Below are 21,262 nucleotides of genomic sequence, written 5' to 3' on the forward strand. Positions count from 1 at the left end.
CATAATTTTTAAAGTATTCGCAAACAACCGTCCGAAAAGGCGATATTTTTCAATGAAAAATGCAAATTTTCAACCACGAATAACCCAAAAGGATTCAGTTTTATGTAAATCAGTCGTAAATTTATTCAAATAAATTTACAAATTCTGTGCTTTTTGAATGAATAGTGTTAAGAAAATGCAATTTGTTATCTAGAAATGAATGCCCACTTATATTCCATTGATGGACGTACTATGTAGGGGAAAGTGGTACACAGTGATACATGGTTCACAGTGAAAAACCGAAATTTATTTTTAAATTTGGCGCCCTCGTAAAGCGCATTTGTGAAATCTACATTTGCCCAGTGGAGTCGAATGTTGTTGTGAGCGTTAATGTGCTTGGAATAAGTATTGCTAATAGTAATTTGATTTTATGTTTTGTAAAGGAATGTATTATAGGTCTGGATCCCGCGTATGAAAAAAAAGTTGATTAATAGCAAGCTGAAAATTTGTTAACATCTTAAGGGTGTCTAGTCGGATAAAATTTGATATATGGGAACACTGGAACAGGGGCAGTTTTAATTGTGGAAAAGGTTAAAAATTTGGAACGGTCAGACGACGAAAACGGCATATTTATTTTGTCCGACGGAATAGACTTAATCTCTCCGAACAGAGATTAAACTCTCATGCAAAAATCAGACTGCTATTTATCACCTGTTATAATTCCTGTCATTTGACATATTCTACATGTTCCACTCATTAAAACGCCAATTTGGTGATAAATAGCAGTCTGATTTTTGCATGAGAGTTTAATCTCTGTTCGGAGAGTTTAAGTCTGTTCTGTCGGACAAAATACATGTGCCGTTTTCGTGGTCTGACCGTTCCAAATTTTTAACCTGTTCCACAATTAAAACTTCCCCTGTTCCAGTGTTCTCATATATCAAAGTTTGTCCGACTAGACACCCTTAAGCTATTAACAAATTTTCAGCTTGCTATTCATCAACTTTTTTTTCATACGCTGGATCCAGAGCTATTAACTTAATAAGAGTAGTTGGCATGTAATTTTTTTATTAACAGCCGATTTTAAGCATTCCTACTATTAAAATGGCATTTTACCTATGTAATAATATGACCTAAAACACAATTTGTAAGATGACGACTCGCATAGCAAAGTTTTAAACTTTATTGTGTGGTTAGGTTATTGGTACACGCTGAAACAGTGTTATGTGGTACACACTGATACGTGTTTCATTGTCTACCACAATATTATAAATTATAACAATTTGTTATTTTGGTATTTTAGATGGTTAGAAAGCAAGCGCCTATTAAAATAGGGAATACGTCTGCACATGTTATGGCTGCTGCCACAAAGTTGGTATTAGAGGAAAATTATTCTCTACGTGGAGCAGCCGAGAGATATGATATTAGTTTTGTAACTTTGCGACGATATGTGCTCAAAATATTTAATAATCCGGTTATTACAAATTTAATAATATTGACTTTGGATCGTTAGATCTTCGATAAGAGCTTTACGTGGTCGAAACATTTTCTTAAGACACTAGATATAATATGTTTCACCATGTACCGATTCTACTGCACAGTGAAACAATTTTCGGTATTTTTTCTTAAAGTGTTATTTTTTTTTCATTATGCGAATTTTTAGCGAATTTCGTTCTTGAAATGTTAAGAAATGTTAGTGTAACATACTGCTTTGAAAATTTTCCTTTTAATTCAAAATTTTTAACTCAAAAACTTTTTTTTGGTTTCACTGTGTACTATTCTCCCCTACTTAAATGTTATTCGATTTTAATTTTAATATACAAATATTTTTTATACAGTATTTTTGCCGCCCTAGGTAACTGCCTATATTGCCTAATAGATAAAGCTTGTAGGGGGTAACTCATACCCGTTAGACCAGGACATTTAGCAAAAAATACATCGATTTTTAGATACAGCACCTAGAGACTTGCAAATTTTGCATTGTGTTCAGTATGATGTCAGGAACAAGGTTTACTATTGGTAGGGGAGCCCCAGCTGGGATTTTTGCAGTTACTCGAGCGCGTCAGATTATCATATGGGGAGAAACCTGGTACCCTGCAGATGTACTTCTACTATATATTGGCTCTTAATACAGGGAAGTTCGTTGGGGGGGACTCGAAAAAAAATCTATCCTTAACAATACTCGAAATTGTCAGATTAAGATAAAGTAAGTTAAGTACATGCAAAAGAGTGTATATTTAAAAAATCTGATGATTTGAGAGGGGCGTAGGGAAATGGTGAGTCACAAAGTTTCACAAAAAAAGCGAATATTTCGTAAAATGAACGTCAGATCGAAAAACTAAAAAATACGTGTTCAATATTTTTCCCCACGTCACCCCACGGAGAGAGCTGGGGGTAAATTTAAAATTTTAAATAAAAACCCCGCGATATTTCGCAAAATAAACATTAGATCGAAAAACTACAAAATACACTTTCAAAATGTTTTTGAAAAATCTATCGAATGATACCAAACACGACACCCCACGTAGGTGGGGTGGGGGGTTACTTTAAAATCCTTAATGAGACTCCCAATTTTCATTGCAGATTTAGATTCTGTACGTAAAAATAAGCAACTTTTATTTGAGATATTTTTTCGAATTATGGATAGATGGCGCTATAATCGGAAAAAACGATTGTTGGAAATGGAAAATTTAATTAAAAAGTGAAAAGTCCTCACTAAAATGGAAAATTTTACTTAACTCTTTTTGGTTGTAGGACCTAATAATCACAACCCAGTAGGTCCCCATAACGCTCGAGTGACTGCAAATTTAGCATACTTTGCTCCCCTGCCATATAGAAAGATATATGGAAATGGGTGGTTGCATTTTAAAGTGCATAGAATGCATCCAAAAGTGCATAAACATTTTGTTTACTTAGGGGTTTTTGGTATCGCTGAAAATGAATATCAGAACCGATCACCGGAGCACCTGGTGCTCAGGTTCACTGCTAAGGCACATCATCTGAACTTACGAGGGATCTCGGCACCAAATAGACGCAAACCAACTAGTTGGGGGTTTTTGGGGTCGCTGAACAAGAATACGCCATCGGAACTGACCCCTGGTGAACCTAGTTCTCAAAAACTCTTTAAACTCCAGAAAATAACATGCCTTAGTAATAACCTTGAGCATCAGGTGGTCCGGGGTTCGGTTCTGATAGCGTAATTATATTCAGCGACCCCAGAACCACCTAGTAATCAGGTATCATTACATTAATTATTAAGTTAACTATATAATTCATTATTTGTTTAATTTAAAATCATTTCAATTGTCATCGGTATAGATATACCGAGTTGTATTAATATGTGGGCATCGGTTATTTCTACAAGTAGTTGGAATATACGGCTATGCATCCATATTATATTGATTGAATTCTTTGGAGTAATTGATTGAATGATCTAAGTGTTAAAAAATAATTTCAGTTTTCTACTTGCTTTAGAGTCTTAGGGTTAATTATCAGGCTTTCATAATTACTTTAAGTTCAGGATATTCTCTAAGTTATTATATTTAGTTTTTTCAGTTCTCTTAGGCTCCTGTAGACTCCCGCCAATATAAAACTCTCGTCACCATGTCTAATGTTGTTAATTGTTATTTCATTGACCTTTATTCCTATTTCTCGCTCGAAGTTCTTTCCATGATTTCATCAGAGTAAACATTGAAAATTAGTGACACTGACTAACAATTTTCTTTTTGCTAATGTAAAAAATGTTTATTTGTGAAATAGACATTGTTTCCTATTTTCTGACGGCGGTAAAATGTATTTTGAATTGAATAAATTACATACATTCTTTTTTTGTGTCAATTAATTTAATTAACACGTTGACAGATAGAACGTCTACAGACGTCTAATTTCCATTGATTTAATGTGACACAACGTCTATAGATGTCATTTTTAAAATAACAGGTTGTGACAAAAAATGTCCAATTACATCTTCAGATGCATATTAAATGTGATATGATGTCCATGATCGTCGTCCACATGTTTAAAAAAATGTTAAAAACTCAACTCAAAAAATTCAACAATCTCCCTAATCTACTTTGCAAAATACAAAATAGTGTCACAACACTTGCTTATAAATTAGACGCACTGTCCGTCAACGTGTTAAAAAAATTAACATCACTTTATATTAATGTTTATAGAATATAGATATTTACTGAATAGAAAATTTCCTAACCTTTCAAATGATCTAGAACACGATCCATATTCTCATTTCAAAAAATCATCGATAATGTCATCACGCCCATGTGGATGACGTCACTAGTATGATATATATAATATGCCACAAAATCGTAATCTATAAATTATACTTCGGAATTATACTTGACGAAAGAGTATGTGTACTTTTTACGCACGTAAAAAGTCTTTTAAATGAGCTAGCGCACGACACCTATTCTTGTTTAAAAAAATCATTGATTACTTCATGAAGCCCAGAGGGATGATATTATTTGTAAGTATGATGTTGTTCTGAAGCTATTTCCTTGTGGCATTTTTATAATTAACTCTTTTTAATGGGAAATAAGCCAAAATTTTACCAAAAAAATGATTTTATTAACGTTTCGAAGCCCAAATCGGGTTTCGTTGTCAAAATACAAATTACTACTAAAATAAACAAAAATGTTGTTGCTAAGTAAAAATAATTCTTCTAATAATTTATTTAATCTGACTCATTTATATTGACAATTTAGAATTATACATTTTAAAGTAGAAGACTTTAAAATGATATCGCCAATATTTATGAGTTGCGTTCCTGGGAGGACTTTACTAAAAGATAGTTCATTCGATTACATGAAATCAATCCCAACTCAAGAATATCCGTCACAAAAAAATCATAGCATGTGATCTGTCTTTAAAAAGACAACTAAATGCAATGATGACAGTAAAATTCTCGCGTTAGAGATTCCATAGTAAATCACGAGTGAAGACCAGGAAAAAACCTCGTGATACTATCCCGACATCGTAAGTATTTGGTCTTACATTTAATTTACTTTCAAAGAACTAATACCAAATTCTGACTTTAATGTGGTTAACCATACTGAAAGAGGAAGTCGATAGAAAGAAAATACCACGATCAGTAAGTAAATAACATATGGAGTTAGTACAAATTTTATATTTTAGTATTACTTATTGTATATTACTCTATATTAATGATTGTGTATGTATTATTAATATTATTTATAATTTAAACATATTACTATATTAGAAACTACAGAAATCACTCTCACGAATGACTCATCCATCCTCAGCGAATACCTTAAGAAATGGAGACTACAGCCAAGTACTACAAAAACTGAAGTATCAGCTTTTCATCTAAACAACAAGTTGGCAAACAGAGAATTGCGAGTGTATTTTAATAACAAGCTGTTAAAACACAATAAATACCCGAAATACCTTGGGGTTACTCTAGACAGAACGCTCACATTCAGAGAACACCTGACGAAAACAGCAGCAAAATTGAAAACACGCAACAATATAATACAGAAACTCTGCGGCACTACATGGGGGTCCACAGCATCAACATTAAGATCCTCCGCTCTTGGCCTGATATATCCGGTGGCAGAATACTGTGCTCCAGTGTGGCTAAATAGCAGGCATACCCACCTGGTCGACACCCAACTAAACCGTACTATGCGTATGATAACAGGCACAATTAAGCCCACCCCTACAATGTGGCTACCTACCCTTAGTAATATAGCACCACCCAACCTACGCCGCGAACATGCATTGGTTAAAGAATATAACAAAATAATGGACAGTCGCCAGCTTCTAGTCCACAACGACATCCCCGATATTCTTGGAAACCGTCTCCGATCCAGGTTACCCCCTCTACAATCTGCTCAAGCGCTGCAGCAATCCAACTTTGACTTAAATACCCGATGGAGAGAAGATTGGGAAAGTAGGACAGATCCACATTACCATAGTCTACCGGACATCATAGGGAAACCTGGCGAATTTGAACGTCCCCGTAAGATTTGGGCAGCCCTTAATCGAATTCGAACAAACTGTGGAAGATGCGCCGACTCCCTCCACAGATGGGGTAAACTCCCCTCGCCTTCTTGTGACTGCGGCGCTGCAAGACAGACGATCAGTCACATTGTTCAGGACTGCCCACGCAGAGCATACACAGGCGACCCTATAGACTTTGTAATGGCAACCGAAGGGACAATCGAATATATAAAAAAAATTGGACATCTGTTTGTGATGCATTGTATAATGCATAAATCTAAATATGTTCTGTGATATACTTAAGCCATACGCTAAATAAAAATAAACATATTAAAGTCAGAATTTGGTATTAGTTTTTTGAAAGTAAATTAAATGTAAGACCAAATACTTACGATGTCGGGATAGTATCACGAGGTTTCTTCCTGGTTTTCCCTCGTGATTTACTATGGAATCTCTAACACGAGAATTTTACTGTTAACGTTGCATTTGGTTGTCTTTTTAAAGACAGATCACATGCAATGATTTTTTTGTGACGGATATTCTTGAGTTGGGATTGATTTCATGTAATCGAATGAACTATCTTTTAGTAAAGTCGTCCCAGGAACGCAACTCATAAATATTGGCGATATCATTTTAACGTCTTCTACTTTAAAATGTATAATATACGTCTGAATTGCCAATATAAATGAGTCAGATTAAATAAATTATTAGAGGAGTTTTTTTTTCTTCTTCTTCTTGTAGTGCCTATCCGTTTCGGATGTTGGCGACCATCATGGCAATCTGCACTTTGCACACTGCTGCTCTGAAAAGATTTGTAGTGGTTGTATTGAACCACGTTCGTAGATTTTTCAGCCAGGAAATCCTTCGCCTTCCTGGTCCTCGCTTTCCCTCTACTTTTCCCTGCAAGACCAGTTGCAGCAGTCCATATCTCTCACTGTTCCTCATGATGTGACCGAGGTATTCGATTTTGGCTGTTTTTATTTTGATTAACAGCTCTTTTTCTTTTTTCATTCTCAGCAAAACACCCTCATTAGTAATGTGGTCGGTATAAGATATCTTCAGGATTCGACGATAAAGCCACATCTCAAAAGCCTCAATTTTCTTGCAGGTGGCGTCTGTGAGAGTCCACGACTCAACTCCGTACAACAGTATAGGAAATATATAACATCGTAGTAATCTGACTTTTATGGTTTTTTTTTACTTAGTATTATTTTGTATTTTGACAACGAAACCTGATTTGGGCTTCGAAACGTTATTAAAATCATTTTTTGGTAAAGTTGTGGCTTATTTCCCATTAAGAATAGTTTATTAGTAAGTATGATATTTATATAAGCCAAAAAATCGAAATTAAAAAATAAAAATTAACCGGTGTGTGATTTTTTTCCAAAATTGCTCATTCACGAAATAATGAATTTATTCCAGTTGGCTTTGCCACACTGTATATTTTATTATCTCCATTTTTCATAAAAGAATGCTGCATCATAAATGCAAACACCGTTTAGGCAATATCAAAAGAACTACCGCTTTACTGTAAACAGTAACATATTTTGAAGTTAAAGTTATGCATAAAGTAATAAAAGTCTCTTACCTGAAAACTCAAAAAACTCCTCTCTAGTTATCATGAAGGCTGCGAGGTTGGCAGTGTAGATAGCAAGGAAGACAACGGCGAACATCGCCCAAACATTGGTCATAAATCTGGCTGTAAAGCCCCGCGGGGAGTCGACATGCACGGCGGCCTGGAACAAAACGGCCCAGACCAACCAGTAAGTTCTGAAGAGGGAAAATCGGTGAGATGTCGACGGACTCTGCAACAAGTTACGTGTTATAATTACCCGATAAATTTCGGTCTGAATTCTAACTACAGTATAGTTTATGAGGTAATTTACTGTCTAAAACAGTGCTTTAAGCAGATAGCAACTGTACAGATACCTAACAGTAAAAATAAAACAAAATGTCGCTTATAGGGCAGTCAATGAGGGTATTTGGCTCCGAATTTCATCCTACTAGATCGATTTACTTGATAATTTCACAGTAAGTAGGGAATAGCTCAAGAAACAAAGTCTACCCCATGCCGACGTGCGCTTTTATCTTGGGGGTCGTTCTCACCCCTTCGCGGGGGTGAAAAATGTTTTGGTTAAAATAGCCACGGAAGAGGCTAGAGAACCTAATTTTAAGCAAAACCTGTTCTATCATTATTTTTTGAAAACTCAATACTTTTTGTGTTGTTCGTGGTTGAAAATTGGCCATTTTCATTGAAAAATGACACCTTTTCGGACAGATTTTTGCGAATACCTTAAAAAATATGCATCTAACAAATAAACTATATAAAATATTTCTGTAGGTTATAAAAAAACAAAGAAATTCGTTCCTTCATAAATCTTTTAGTTAAAATACAAAGAGGGATATGGTAGGTAAGAAGAGTTTGCTTTTTTGCTGCATGCTCAAATCTGTGTATTCAACTTGAAATAACAGAGAAACTGTCGATTTTAGGTGTATAATGATACTAATAAGTTTTGTAGTGCTTGAAAAGACCTTTAAAATGAGCAATACTAAATGTCGATTACATTTAAACTAAGCGAGATATTCTGCAAAAAATTGATGACTAATGTATTTTAAGAAGAAATGAGAAGTATATTTAACCCCTCATCCAACAGAATTTAAATACATCGTTTTCCTTCTGCAATACTTTTAATTATAGTGTAATATCTATGTCCAAAAAGTTGGACTGAATTAAAATAAATGGTTTTTGAAAAAAATAAAATCAAATTACAGAGCGCATTTTTAAATTTTCTTAAAAATCTTCATTTTCCTCCATGTAACTCAAAAAAGATAAGAGATACGAAAAAAGGTACCACACAGAAATAAAGGGCTTTTTCAGATAAAAATTCCTTTGTATTTTTCATTACTGTATCTCTTATCATTTTCAAGTTACATGGAGAAAAAGGAAGATTTTTAAGAAAATTTAAAAATGCTCTCTATAATTTGATCTTTGTTTTTTCAAAAACCATTCGTTTAAACCCGTCCAACTTTTTTAACATAGAAATAACACTATGATAAAAGGTATTGTGGAAGGAAAATGATGCATTAACATTTTGGTGGATGGGGGTTAAAATAACTTCTCATTTTTTCTTAAAATACATTAGTTATCAATTTTGTTTTTAGCATATCTCGCTTAGTTTTAATGTAATGGACCTTTAATATAGCTCATCTTAAAGGTCTTTCAAGAACTACAAAAGTTATAAGTAGCATTATACACCTAAAATTGACCATTTCTCTGTTATTTTAAGTTGAATACACCAATTTGAGAATGTACCAAAAAACAAACTATTTTCACCTACCATATCTCGTTTTGTATTATATGTAACTAGAAGATTTCTGAAGGCAAGTGTCTCTTTGTTTTTTTATAGCCTACAAAAATGTTTAAAATACTTAGTGTTTTTAGTTAGATGCACAGTTTTTAAGGTATTCGTAAAAAACCGGTCGAAAAGATATTATGTTTGAATGAAAATGGCCAATTTTCAACCACGAATATCTCAAAAAGTATTGAGTTTTAAAAAAAAAATATAGAAGAGTTTTTGCTTAGAACTAGGTTCTCTATCGAATTCCGTGGTAATTTTAACCAAAAAAATTTCCACCCCTAATAAGGGGTGGAAGCCACCCCCAAAATAGAAGCACACATCGGCATAGGGTAGACTTTGAATTAGGAGATAAGTAGAAGCTAGGCCCAAAATTTCATTAAAATCCATGCAGTAGGATAGAATTCGGAGGTAATATCCTATTCTTGCTCCCATTGACTGGCGTATTATACCAACAATGCGGAGGAGATAAAGAAATAAAAGTGAGCTTAAAACTCTCAATGAAAAAGAAAATATTGATAGAATTCAACTGTAAACATATTATTTTTTTTGTTTCTGAAACTTAGTCAAATCGTTCTAGAAGTGACTCTTAATCGTTTCTGAAACTACTGCCACATTGCTATTGGTAGGGGAGCAAAGTATGCTAAATGTGCAGTCACTCGAGCGTTATGGGGACCTATTGGGTTGTGAAGAGTAGGTCCTAAAACCAAAAAAAGTTAAGTAAAGTTTTTCATTTTAGTGGGCGCTTGCCATTTTTAATTTAATTTTCCATTTCCAACAATGGTTTTTTCCGATTATAACGCCATCTATGCATAATTCGAAAAAATGTTTTGAATAAAAGTTACTTATTTTTTTGTAAGGAATCCAAATCTGCAATAAAAAATGAGGGCTCCTATTTAAGATTTTAAAGTAACCCCCCACCCCACCCCCGTGGAGGCTCGTGTTTAGTGCCATTCGATAGAGTTTTCAAAAATATTAAATAAGTGTATTTGACAGTTTTTTGATCTGATGTTTATTTCGCGAAATGTCGCGAGATTCGTATTTAAAATATTAAATTTACCCCAACCCCTCTACGTGGAAAGTCATGTTTAGTATCATTCGATAGATTTTAAAAAAATATTGAGCACATACTTTTTAGTTTTTTGATCTGTCATTCATTTTGCGAAATATTCGCTTATTTCTTGTGAAATTCTGGAACTCACCCATTTCCTTACGCCCGGCTCAAAACGTCAGATTTTTGAAATATACACTCTTTTGCATGTACTTAACTTACCTTATCTTAATCTGACAATTTCGAGTTTTTTTAAGGAGAGATTTTTTTTTTCGGAACCCCTTAACGAACTCCCCTGCATTAAGAGCCAATATATGGTAGAGGTACATCTGCAAGGCACCAGGTTTCTCCCCATATGATAATCTGACGCGCTCGAGTAACTGCAATAATCCCTGCTTGGGCTCCCCTACCATATTGAGTTATTTGGGGATATTTGGATTTTTATGGATTTTTAAAAATTTCTTGTAGGAGGGAGTCTGCTATTGGTGCGCACTTAAGGAAAATTCAGTATATTGCAAAAAAATTCAAACATTTCAGTCTCCAACTTGTTTGAAGATATACTTCAATGGCCTAGGTATATTGATAGACACTAGACACCGCATTCAATGAATGGTTGAACAGGAGAAGAGCGAAAGGCGAAATTTCCGATTAGTGCAACGCGCACAATTGCCCGACTTATTCGGCTACTGGTACGCATATATTGGATAATTTTGCGCAACAATAAAACTTAAAAAATAAAATTCGAAAATGTCGTTTATTGAACATAAATATTAAAGTGACAAGCAAATATACGCAGCAAGCAGTGACAAGCAATACTCTCTTTGCGCTAGAGCAAAACAAGAGAGGTTGCTAGGGGCAGAACGTAGAATCTTGCGTAGATGCAACTATGAGCACTGCCGATACCCCTCAAACGAAATCCATAACATCTCAAACATCCCCAAAATCACCGAGAGAATAAACTTTCTGAACAGGAACTTCACAATCAAAGTAATCAACGGCCCCCCCTCCGACACACAAGAATCTCTCAAATGTTCCTGTTCATCTCCCGGCCACGTACTCTGCCGAACGCCCAAACACAAAAAGATTCATTTACCGTCTGCTCTAAGGCAAACATGCATTGACGAACTCCCGGCAGAGTACGAAAACATCCTCGAGGCTACTCCGTTAGCCTTCCGTACCCACCTATAACATATCCTCTTCCCTACCCCGAACAGGGAGAAGTTGGTTTTTTGCGGTTTCCCAACTTCATTGCACAATTATACCTGTTCGTCCCAAGAAAATAGCCGCAACTATTTTCTCCACTCGAACGCTCACTGTCCACGCTTCGCTCAAAAGCCACCTCCTGACCGCCCACGAGGGACGCAGGTTCGCCTGTCGTTGTACAATGGTTTCTAGGGAGACTGGTCGAGAGCAAAGCACGGACAGTACACGTAAATGTCTATGGAACCAATAACAATCCATCAAAACTTTCTTCTCTGTTGACTTTTGGCCTTCTGGACAGCACCGTCCGGCATAACCAAGGAAAAACACCAGGACACGACACTTGCCCCAGTGTGTTTTTCGGACTGTTTGCTTTTACCGCCACACAATACATTCACTACAAACCCTGAAGAGGACAAAATCCTAAACGGAGACGCACATTGAACGCATTTCTTCTTAGCAATTATCGATGACAAGCAAATCAAACAATGTGGCAGTGGCAAATATACGAAAAAAGATAAAAAACCAAGTTACAGATATATTAAAAAAATCTAAGCATCGCAGACGTCACAAATATATACTTCTGGACTATTGTTTCCTGTACACATAGCATGAGCCCATTGACAACATATCGAACACGTTCCATATTTCGTATGTTTTATTACCATCACCACATAATACACAGAAGTCATTTTCGTCTCAGCAGAGATTGTTTAACTCATCATCATAATCGCACAATTCACTTTTTGAAATATCTTCGGAGCTGTTGTTATCAAAAATCTTCCTTTTTAATTAAACGCTTTTATTTAGTTCAATAGTTTGCGTCAAATCTTTAGACTTTAATTTGACTGCCTTTTCTGCAATACAAATGAAGGAAAATTTGCAGACATATGCATTCGCGGGAACAATACACGAAGAGTCTATAATTTTTTTTATGTTTATTAATTGTTTAAATAAAATAAAACGATTTTAATTGAAAACGCTTATATTCTCTTGTTTTTTACAATGTAAAAACTTAAAACTTTTACGGATTGTATAGCTAATGATACAGAGTGTCCCAAAAGTAGTGGAACGGTCGCATATTTCGCGAACTAAACATCGGATCGAAAAACTGAAATATACGTGTTCAATCATTGTCAAAAATCTATCCAATGACACCAAACACCAACCCCCACTACATCCCTTGGAGGTGGGGTGGGGGTAACTTTAAAATCTCAAATGGAAACCCCTAGTTTTTCTTGCAGATTTGGATCCGTTACGTAAAAGTAAGCAACTTTTATTCCAGACATTTTTTCAAACTGTGGATAGATGGCGCTATAATTGGGAAAAACGATTTATCCTGATACCATAGGTAAATTATAGAAACGGTCTAATATCTCGAGAAATACACTTCCAAATGAGAAACCAAAAAAAGGTTTTTAATACTTTTCGAAAACCTATCGAATAACACTAAACATGACCCTCCAACCCACCCCCTGGAGGTGAGGTGGGGGGTAACTTTAAAATCTTAAATAGCAACCCCCACTTTTTATTACAGTTTCGGATTCGTCATGGAAAATTAAGCAACATTTATTCGAAACATTTTTTAGAATTGTTGATAGATGGCGCTTTAATTGAAAAAATACGATATATTAGCGCCATCTATCAGCAATTTTAAAAAATGTTTCGAATAGGGTAGACACTCCGGTTATGGCCACTATACCAGTTATGGCCACCTGATATATTTATTTCTATTATTAAGGTCTACTTAGGTAACAGCGATTTCTTTATGCTATTACAGTAATCTACATACATATTTACTTTAAATACTTCATACTAGGTGGTGCTGATAGTTCTACAAAAACTTGTGACTTTTGACTTTTGCTGTGAAACTTCATAACTGTTGATTTGTTAAGAAATTTGGTAAGCAAATACTTTTTCATATCTAATTTTATTTCATGCATCCGATATTTGTTTTTAACAATATGTAGACATATGGTGCGATTATATGTTGTATTTTCAATGTTTAGTAAAATATTCTAATAATAATAATCTCCAACGCTTATAATCTTCGTGACCATAAACGGAGAAAGATATATTGTGCTTTCCTATTTATGGCCATGGCATGGCCATAAGTGGATTTGTGTAAAACTAGTTATGACCATATTATGTGTAAATGACAAATGGTTATCGGACTAGTATGCCATAACTTAAAGTGGTACCTATAGGTAATTTTATTCTACTTCTTTTCAGAAGTATGGCTCCAATTTCAAAAAAAGATTTTTATATTCACCCTCGAAGGTCAAGCAAGCCCTGGATGCTGTTACCAATGGCATCTGTACTTAGAGCGAGCAAAGTATTTCAAGTACTCTTCGCAACAACTCTTCGCAATAAACTATCTGGGAAGTGCCCAATTGACGGTCCACGTCACTGTGGACTAGACTCGATCTTAGGAAAAGAAAATGAGAAGTTACTGGTGGATTGGATACTGAACTGCGCAAAAATGGGTTTTCCTATCAATAGGGAGGGTCTCCTGTATTCAGTGAAAAAGCTTGTCGATAAATCCAATATAAAAACTCCATTTACTAATAATAAACCAGGTAAAAAATGGTTTTATGCATTTTTAAAGAGACACACGATACTTTCCACTAAACACGCCGAATATGTAAATAAAGCTAGAGGTACCGTTACTGAAGAAAAATTAAGAAAGTGGTTTTCAGAGGTAATAACTTTATTAGAAGATGATTCTGAAACATTGAAGTTTCCCGAACGAGTATTTAACATGGATGAGACATGTTTTTCCTGGTACCCAAAGGAGGACTTATCATTGGACCTCGAGGGCAAAATGTTTACAATGAATTCACAAATTCTGACAAAGAAACAGCTGAACAGCTAAAATTAAAAGAACAACGGAAAAGAGAACGAGAACTAAAAAAAGACGAACAAAACAAAAAGACTAAAAGTAAAAAAAGAAAAAAATTGTGAAGTCTAGCTCAGAAGAAGAAGTAGAATGGATGGAAAGCGGAAGTAGTAGAGACGACATTGATGATGAAAATGAAGGTATTATCGATAAAGATGATAGTGGCATTGAAAATGACAATAATGGTGATTATATTTTGGCGTCATTTGAATCAATCAGCAAGAGAGGGGGGACTGTTACTTTCAAATATGTTAGCAAAATCATTAATGTCTTGCCCGAGAATGAATACAAAATTCAAGGCTTGCGGAGTATAGATGAAAGTAATTTAAATTTTAAACTTATACACACTGACATATCTGACATCAACAAAACTGATATTGTCAGTAAACTACCAGATCCACAATTTATTTAAGACGGAAGGATATTGAAGATATTTTTTCAAATAAGGTAGATATACAGGAGAAAAAATCATGTGTTATACCTATTAAAAAAATAATGACTTTATTTTGTATGAAACTTATAATTAATAAATAAAAAAATGATACAATAAACGGTTATATTGTTTTTTTTTTAAGATAATGATTAATATCGTAGTGGCCATAAATAGGGAAAAGTGATGGCTATAAGTGGGGCTTTTGTGGCCATAAGTGGCAAAAGTTGCCATTTTGTTTTTAATATTTTTTTTCCTTAAAATGGTTTATTTTTAGCAGGCTGAAACTTTGAAGGCTCATTGGTAAGATTTCCCACTAAGTATAGGAATTTTTCCATCGTTTAATTTTAAAATTTGTTTAGTGTTTTATTCATTACAATGAACAAAATTGCTTAATGTGGCCATAACCGGGGTCTCTACCCTAAATGTTGTTTAATTTTTCATGACGAATTCGAATCTGCGATAAAAAGTGGGGGTTGCTATTTAAGATTTTAAATTTACCCCCCACCCCATCTCCAGGGGGTGGGTTAGAGGGTCATGTTTGGTGTTTATCAATAGGTTTTCGAAAAATATTAAAAACCTGTTTTTTGGTTTCTCATTTGGAAGTGTATTGCTCGAGATATTAGACCGTTTCTATAATTTACCCATGGTATCAGCATAAATCGTTTTTTCCAATTGTAGCGCCATCTATCCACAGTTCGAAAAAATGTCTTGAATAAAAGTTGCTTACTTTTACGTAACGAATCCAAATCTGCAAGAAAAATTAGGGGTTTCCATTTGAGATTTTAAAGTTACCCCCACCCCACCTCCAGGGGGTGTAGTGGGGGTTGGTGTTTGGTGTCATTGGATAGATTTTTGAAAATGATTGAACAAGTATTTTTCAGTTTTTCGATCCGATGTTTAGTTCGCGAAATATTCGACCGTTCCACTACTTTTGGGACACCCTATATAAACAATACATAATTTCACTTTTTGCGTTAATTGTTTACGTTATGCTTCATTAATAAACAATAGAGTTTCAAATTTTTTGCCGATTCCGACTATTTTTCATGTTCGTACACCATATGTTTTATACATATTTTAATAAACATGACGATATATTTTAATGTTTGAAAAGTGTAAGACTAAAAAGTGAGAAAAAATATGAAAATTGTTTTTTCTACAACCGTGTTAAAAATGCAATTTTTAGCACTCTTACGAGCGTTAAAAATGCTACTTTAAGGCACTAGTGCTTTAATAGTATATTGTGCAACAAGTGCAGAAAGGTACTAATTTCTCACGAGTTTGAAAAGTTAGAAACGAGTGAGAAATTACCTTTCTGCACGTGTTTCACACTATACTTTTTCTACAAGCACAGTTTTTCCTTAAAATAAAAATCACAATTTCCAAACGACGATTAATTATAATAGGTACCTATGTGATAAATTTTAAACTGTATTTAATGAATACCTACTAATCAATTTAAATTCCTTATACCTAAATAAATTGCACAGAAATCAGTTAAAAAATTAATGCACTGCCTTAATTTGTTTAAATTTAAACAATTATTACACATTATTGACATTATATTTATGCAGTCACGGATTTACACAAAACCTACTTCATTCGACGTCTCTTGCACAGGTTGCTAAATCCTTATTGGTTATTTGATAATTATAAAATGTTTAATAAGAATAAAATTGTAAAATAAAACAGTTGTAACATCCATAATTTAGTTTCTATGCTATAGTTAAATATAATAATTGTCTTATAGGTTATATATTTGTCTAAAATTTAACCACGGATGTAAACAGAATATAACGTTACTCAGAATGCGGTAGTCCACGGATGTAAACAGAATATAACGTTACTCAGAATGAGGTAGTCAACTGTGCAGAAAAGAACTTTGCGGCACAGAAACGTCACTTTGCGGCACAGAAACGTCACTTTTCTGCACACTAATGTCAAATATCTTATACTGTGAGAAAATATCAAGTTTACTAACATAAAACCGTGCAGAAAAGTGCACTTTGAATAGTGGTTGTAGAAAAATAGTATATTGTGCAACAAGTGCAGAAAGGTACTAATTTCTCACGAGTTTGAAAAGTTGCGGTACGAGCGCAAGCGAGTGCCGCAATTCAAACGAGTGAGAAATTACCTTTCTGCACGTGTTTCACACTATACTTTTTCTACAAGCACAGTTTTTCCTAAAAATAAAAATCACAATTTCCAAACGACGATTAATTATAATAGGTACCTATGTGATAAATTTTAAACTGTATTTAATTAATACCTACTAATCAATTTAAATTCCTTATACCTAAATAAATTGCACAGAAATCAGTTAAAAAATTAATGCACTGCCTTAATTTGTTCAAATTTAAACAATTATTACACATTATTGACATTATATTTATGCAGTCACGGATTTACACAAAACCTACTTCATTCGACGTCTCTTGCACAGGTTGCTAAATCCTTATTGGTTATTTGATAATTATAAAATGTTTAATAAGAATAAAATTGTAAAATAAAACAGTTGTAACATCCATAATTTAGTTTCTATGCTATAGTTAAATATAATAATTGTCTTATAGGTTATATATTTGTCTAAAGTTTAACCACGGATGTAAACAGAATATAACGTTACTCAGAATGCGGTAGTCCACGGATGTAAACAGAATATAACGTTACTCAGAATGAGGTAGTCAACTGTGCAGAAAAGAACTTTGCGGCACAGAAACGTCACTTTGCGGCACAGAAACGTCACTTTTCTGCACACTAATGTCAAATATCTTATACTGTGAGAAAATATCAAGTTTGCTAACATAAAACCGTGCAGAAAAGTGCACTTTGAATAGTGGTTGTAGAAAAAAATTTTTAAAGCATTGCAGTTCGTATTGACCGTGTATACAATTTTGATGTAATGTCAAAAAAATATAAAATTGGAATGTCAGTCAAGTTCAAGTAAAAGTTTTTGTAGATATTTAGTATGATAGAATTGATTCAAAAGTTGGCATAACCCAGACATCCAAAGTGAAAGTTATCCTCCAACACCAAATTGTTCTATAGGGTCCACATAATCTTCAGAAAAAAGTCACACCTTTTTGAGCGTCGCGTTTGGGGAGAGAGGGGGGATAAATCGGTAAATTCGTAGTTTTTTATATTTTTCGTCAATATTTCTAAAACTGTGCGGTTTAGCATGAACAATTATCTATAGAAAAATGTTCTACATTAAATTTAAAATAAAAAAGGTCCTATGCATAATCCTCCTAAAATGAACGGTTCCAAAGTTACGGAGGTAGTATTGTATGATTGGTCCCAAAAAGGCCTAACCCAGACATCCAAAATAAAAGTTTGCCTCCTACACCAAATTGTTCTATATGGTCCTCATATGGTTCAGTAAAAATTTACACCATTTTGAGCGTCCGGTTTTTTGGGGTGGGGGAGATGGGGGAGAAGTCGGTAAATTAGTAGTTTTTTTACGTTTTTCGTCAATACTTCTAAAACTATACTTTAGCGTAATATGTATAAACAATGTTCTATACAAAAATGTTTTACATAAAATTTAAAACAAAAAAGATCCTAGTAGTTATAAAATCAACGGTTCCAGAGTTACGGAGGGTGAAAAGTGGAGGTTTTCGATACTTTTTATATTTTTTGGGCAATTGATGATGATTTTGGGTGGTGAGGTTGACGTTTCTTCAAGGGCTTATCACTAACATAACATCTGCCACTGAAATAGCAAATTTGATTTATAAAACACACTTCTGTTAAAGAAAATCAGGAAGTTGCTCAAAAAATATAAAAAGTATCGAAAATCTCCACTTTCACCCTCCGTAACTCTGGAACTGTTGATTTTATAACAATTATGTACACGACCTTTTTTGTTTTGAATTTTATGTAGAACATTTTTGTATAGAAAATTGTTTACGCTAAAGCATAGTTTTAGAAATATTGACGAAAAACTTAAAAAAACTACTAATTTACCGACTTCTCCCTCATCTCTCCCCCCAAACCGGACGCTCAAAATAGTGTAACTTTTTACTGAACAATATGTGGACCATACAGAATAATTTGGTGCTGGAGGAAAACTTTTACTTTGGATGTTTAAGTTAGGCCTTTTTTTTGGACCAATTATACTATACTACCTCAGTAACTTTGAAACCGTTCATTTTAGAAGGATTATGCATAGGGCCTTTTTTATTTCAAATTTAATGTAGAATATTTTTGTATCGAAGTTTGTTTATGCTAAATCGTATAGTTTTAGAAATATTTACGAAAAACATAAAAGACTACGAATTTACCGATTTCTCCCCCATCTCCGCCTCAAACCCGACGCTCAAAATGGTGTGACTTTTTTCTGAACATTATGTGGAGCATATAGAACAATTTGGTGTTGGAGGATAACTTTCACTTTGGATGTCTGGGTTTGGGTCTAGTTATACCATACTAATTGACCTGTAATTACGTTTGTAGAAAAAATATTGTATGATATGCGTGTTAAAAAGTACATTTTTAAGGCACTCATGAGAATTGTAGAACTGGCTATCGCTCATTCTGCAAACTTTCACATGCGTGCCTTAAACGTGTTCTTTTAACACTTATACCATAAATATTTATTAAGAAACGCTTTTTTTTATTTACGAGTGACCAAAATTAAAAATTTTATAAAAAAATCAACTAAAAAGCAAAAATAAAAAAAAAAATGAAAAAATCTAACACATCCGTCAAAGAAAAGTGTGGCGCGTGTTCATCAAATAAACTGTTTTCGCCCCACGCTTTTCTTTAACGAATGTGTTAGATTTTTTCAATTTTTTTTTATTTTTTGATTTTTAGTTGATTTTTTTATAACATTTTTAATTTTAGTCACTCGTAACTAAAAAAAAGCGTTTCTTAAAAATTTTTTTTTTTTTCATATTTTTTTATTTTACCTTTTTTAAATTTCGTGATTATCCCTTTGCCCCTTTTTTCATTTTGATGCTTGTTTAATAGATATTGCCTTCCTTTTCTTTTTTAAATTTCTGTTTTTCTATGTTAGGCGTTTCTGTTAATAAGGATTTTTATTTTTTTGCGATTTTTTTTATGTGGGGTGGTTTTGGAAGCAGGGCTTTGCGCAATAGGAACCATTAGACGACCGTCTATCGGGCAAAACTAACTATACCAGTGTCTGAAATGGTAAATAAATAACGTGCATGTGTACTTTTTACACGATATTTCTATCAAGAAAAAAATTTATCGTTTTTTTTCAGACACACAAAAAATAAAGTACTACGCGAAATAGCTATTTGTATAACAAGGGAGGAAAGTGCTACTTTTCCTCCCGAGAATGAAGTTTACTGCCCGACGCGTAGCGGAGGGCAGTAATCATTCAAGAGAGGAAAAGGCACTTTACTCCCATGTTATACATATGGTTTTTCCACCTTCCTCGAATTAATAACAAGTCATTTTTCATTTTTACTTAATTTATTTATGTAACTAACCAACAAAATTTATTAAAACTAAAACTAACAAGTAGGTACAATATAACTGTCAACTGTCAAATATAAGTCAAATTATTAATGTAAACATTGTTAAATCAAAATAACAATTTACTGCTTTTTAACATTCTGCAAAATATAGGGTGTTTTATAAATAAACGTTAAAATGTATAGATACTTACGTAATAGAAAATAAATATCGTACAGGGCGTCAATAAGTTATATTTCATGAACGAAATACCATGACGTCACTTTTACTTTTCCTCCCTAGGGAGGAAAAATATTTTCCTTCCAAAAAATATTTTCCTCCCTAAGGAGGAAAAGTACAACTTTGCTCCCTACAATCAGGTCCTGAAAAGTATACTTTCGGTAGAGGTAGGTGAAAAATATGTAAACGATAACTGCCAATCGGTAAAGTATCTCCCGACGTTCGTTTGTGTGGGATAGATCTGGCAGTTGCTAATAGATGACGCAAGAAAATAGTTCTGACAATTTTATTAAATAGAAGATTAGAACCAATGACGCGCACAATTACCCGACGCGCACCATTAACAGACTCTCCCCTATTAAGGGCGTAGGCAAAAAATATCGGCTCCAATGCTTTTTAAACGCATTGATTTTTATTGAATCCTAAAAAAACTAATAAATATTTTTTAATTTAAACGCGGAATGAAAGATCACATTATTATCGAGGGCCGAAGCGACAGTCCCTTAGAATAAACAAAAAGTTTTTTTTGAATGAGATACCTATTTTAAATTAAAAATCACACTAGGTAAATTTTCTCTTCTTTTCACCCGTCTCATTAAAATTTATTAAAATAAACATAGAAGTTTTCAGGGACTCTCGGCCCTCGGTAATAACGTAATATTTCATGCTGATTTTAAATTTTTCAAAAATACTTATACGCCAGT

The 21,262-nt window shown here is 33.9% G+C and overlaps 1 protein-coding gene across 1 annotated transcript in view; it reads right to left on the bottom strand.

The window, feature by feature from the left end:
* Positions 1-21,262, bottom strand: part of LOC114337088 (glutamate receptor ionotropic, NMDA 2D-like) — a 646,411-nt gene that overhangs the window by 189,316 nt on the left and 435,833 nt on the right. Inside the window, exon 4 of the mRNA XM_050652861.1 lies at positions 7,544-7,760. Within this exon, the coding sequence (XP_050508818.1) occupies positions 7,544-7,760 (217 nt within the window). The remainder of the gene's footprint in view (positions 1-7,543; positions 7,761-21,262) is intronic.

The sequence above is a fragment of the Diabrotica virgifera genome, chromosome 6, assembly GCF_917563875.1.
Source record: "Diabrotica virgifera virgifera chromosome 6, PGI_DIABVI_V3a".
Taxonomy (NCBI): domain Eukaryota; kingdom Metazoa; phylum Arthropoda; class Insecta; order Coleoptera; family Chrysomelidae; genus Diabrotica; species Diabrotica virgifera.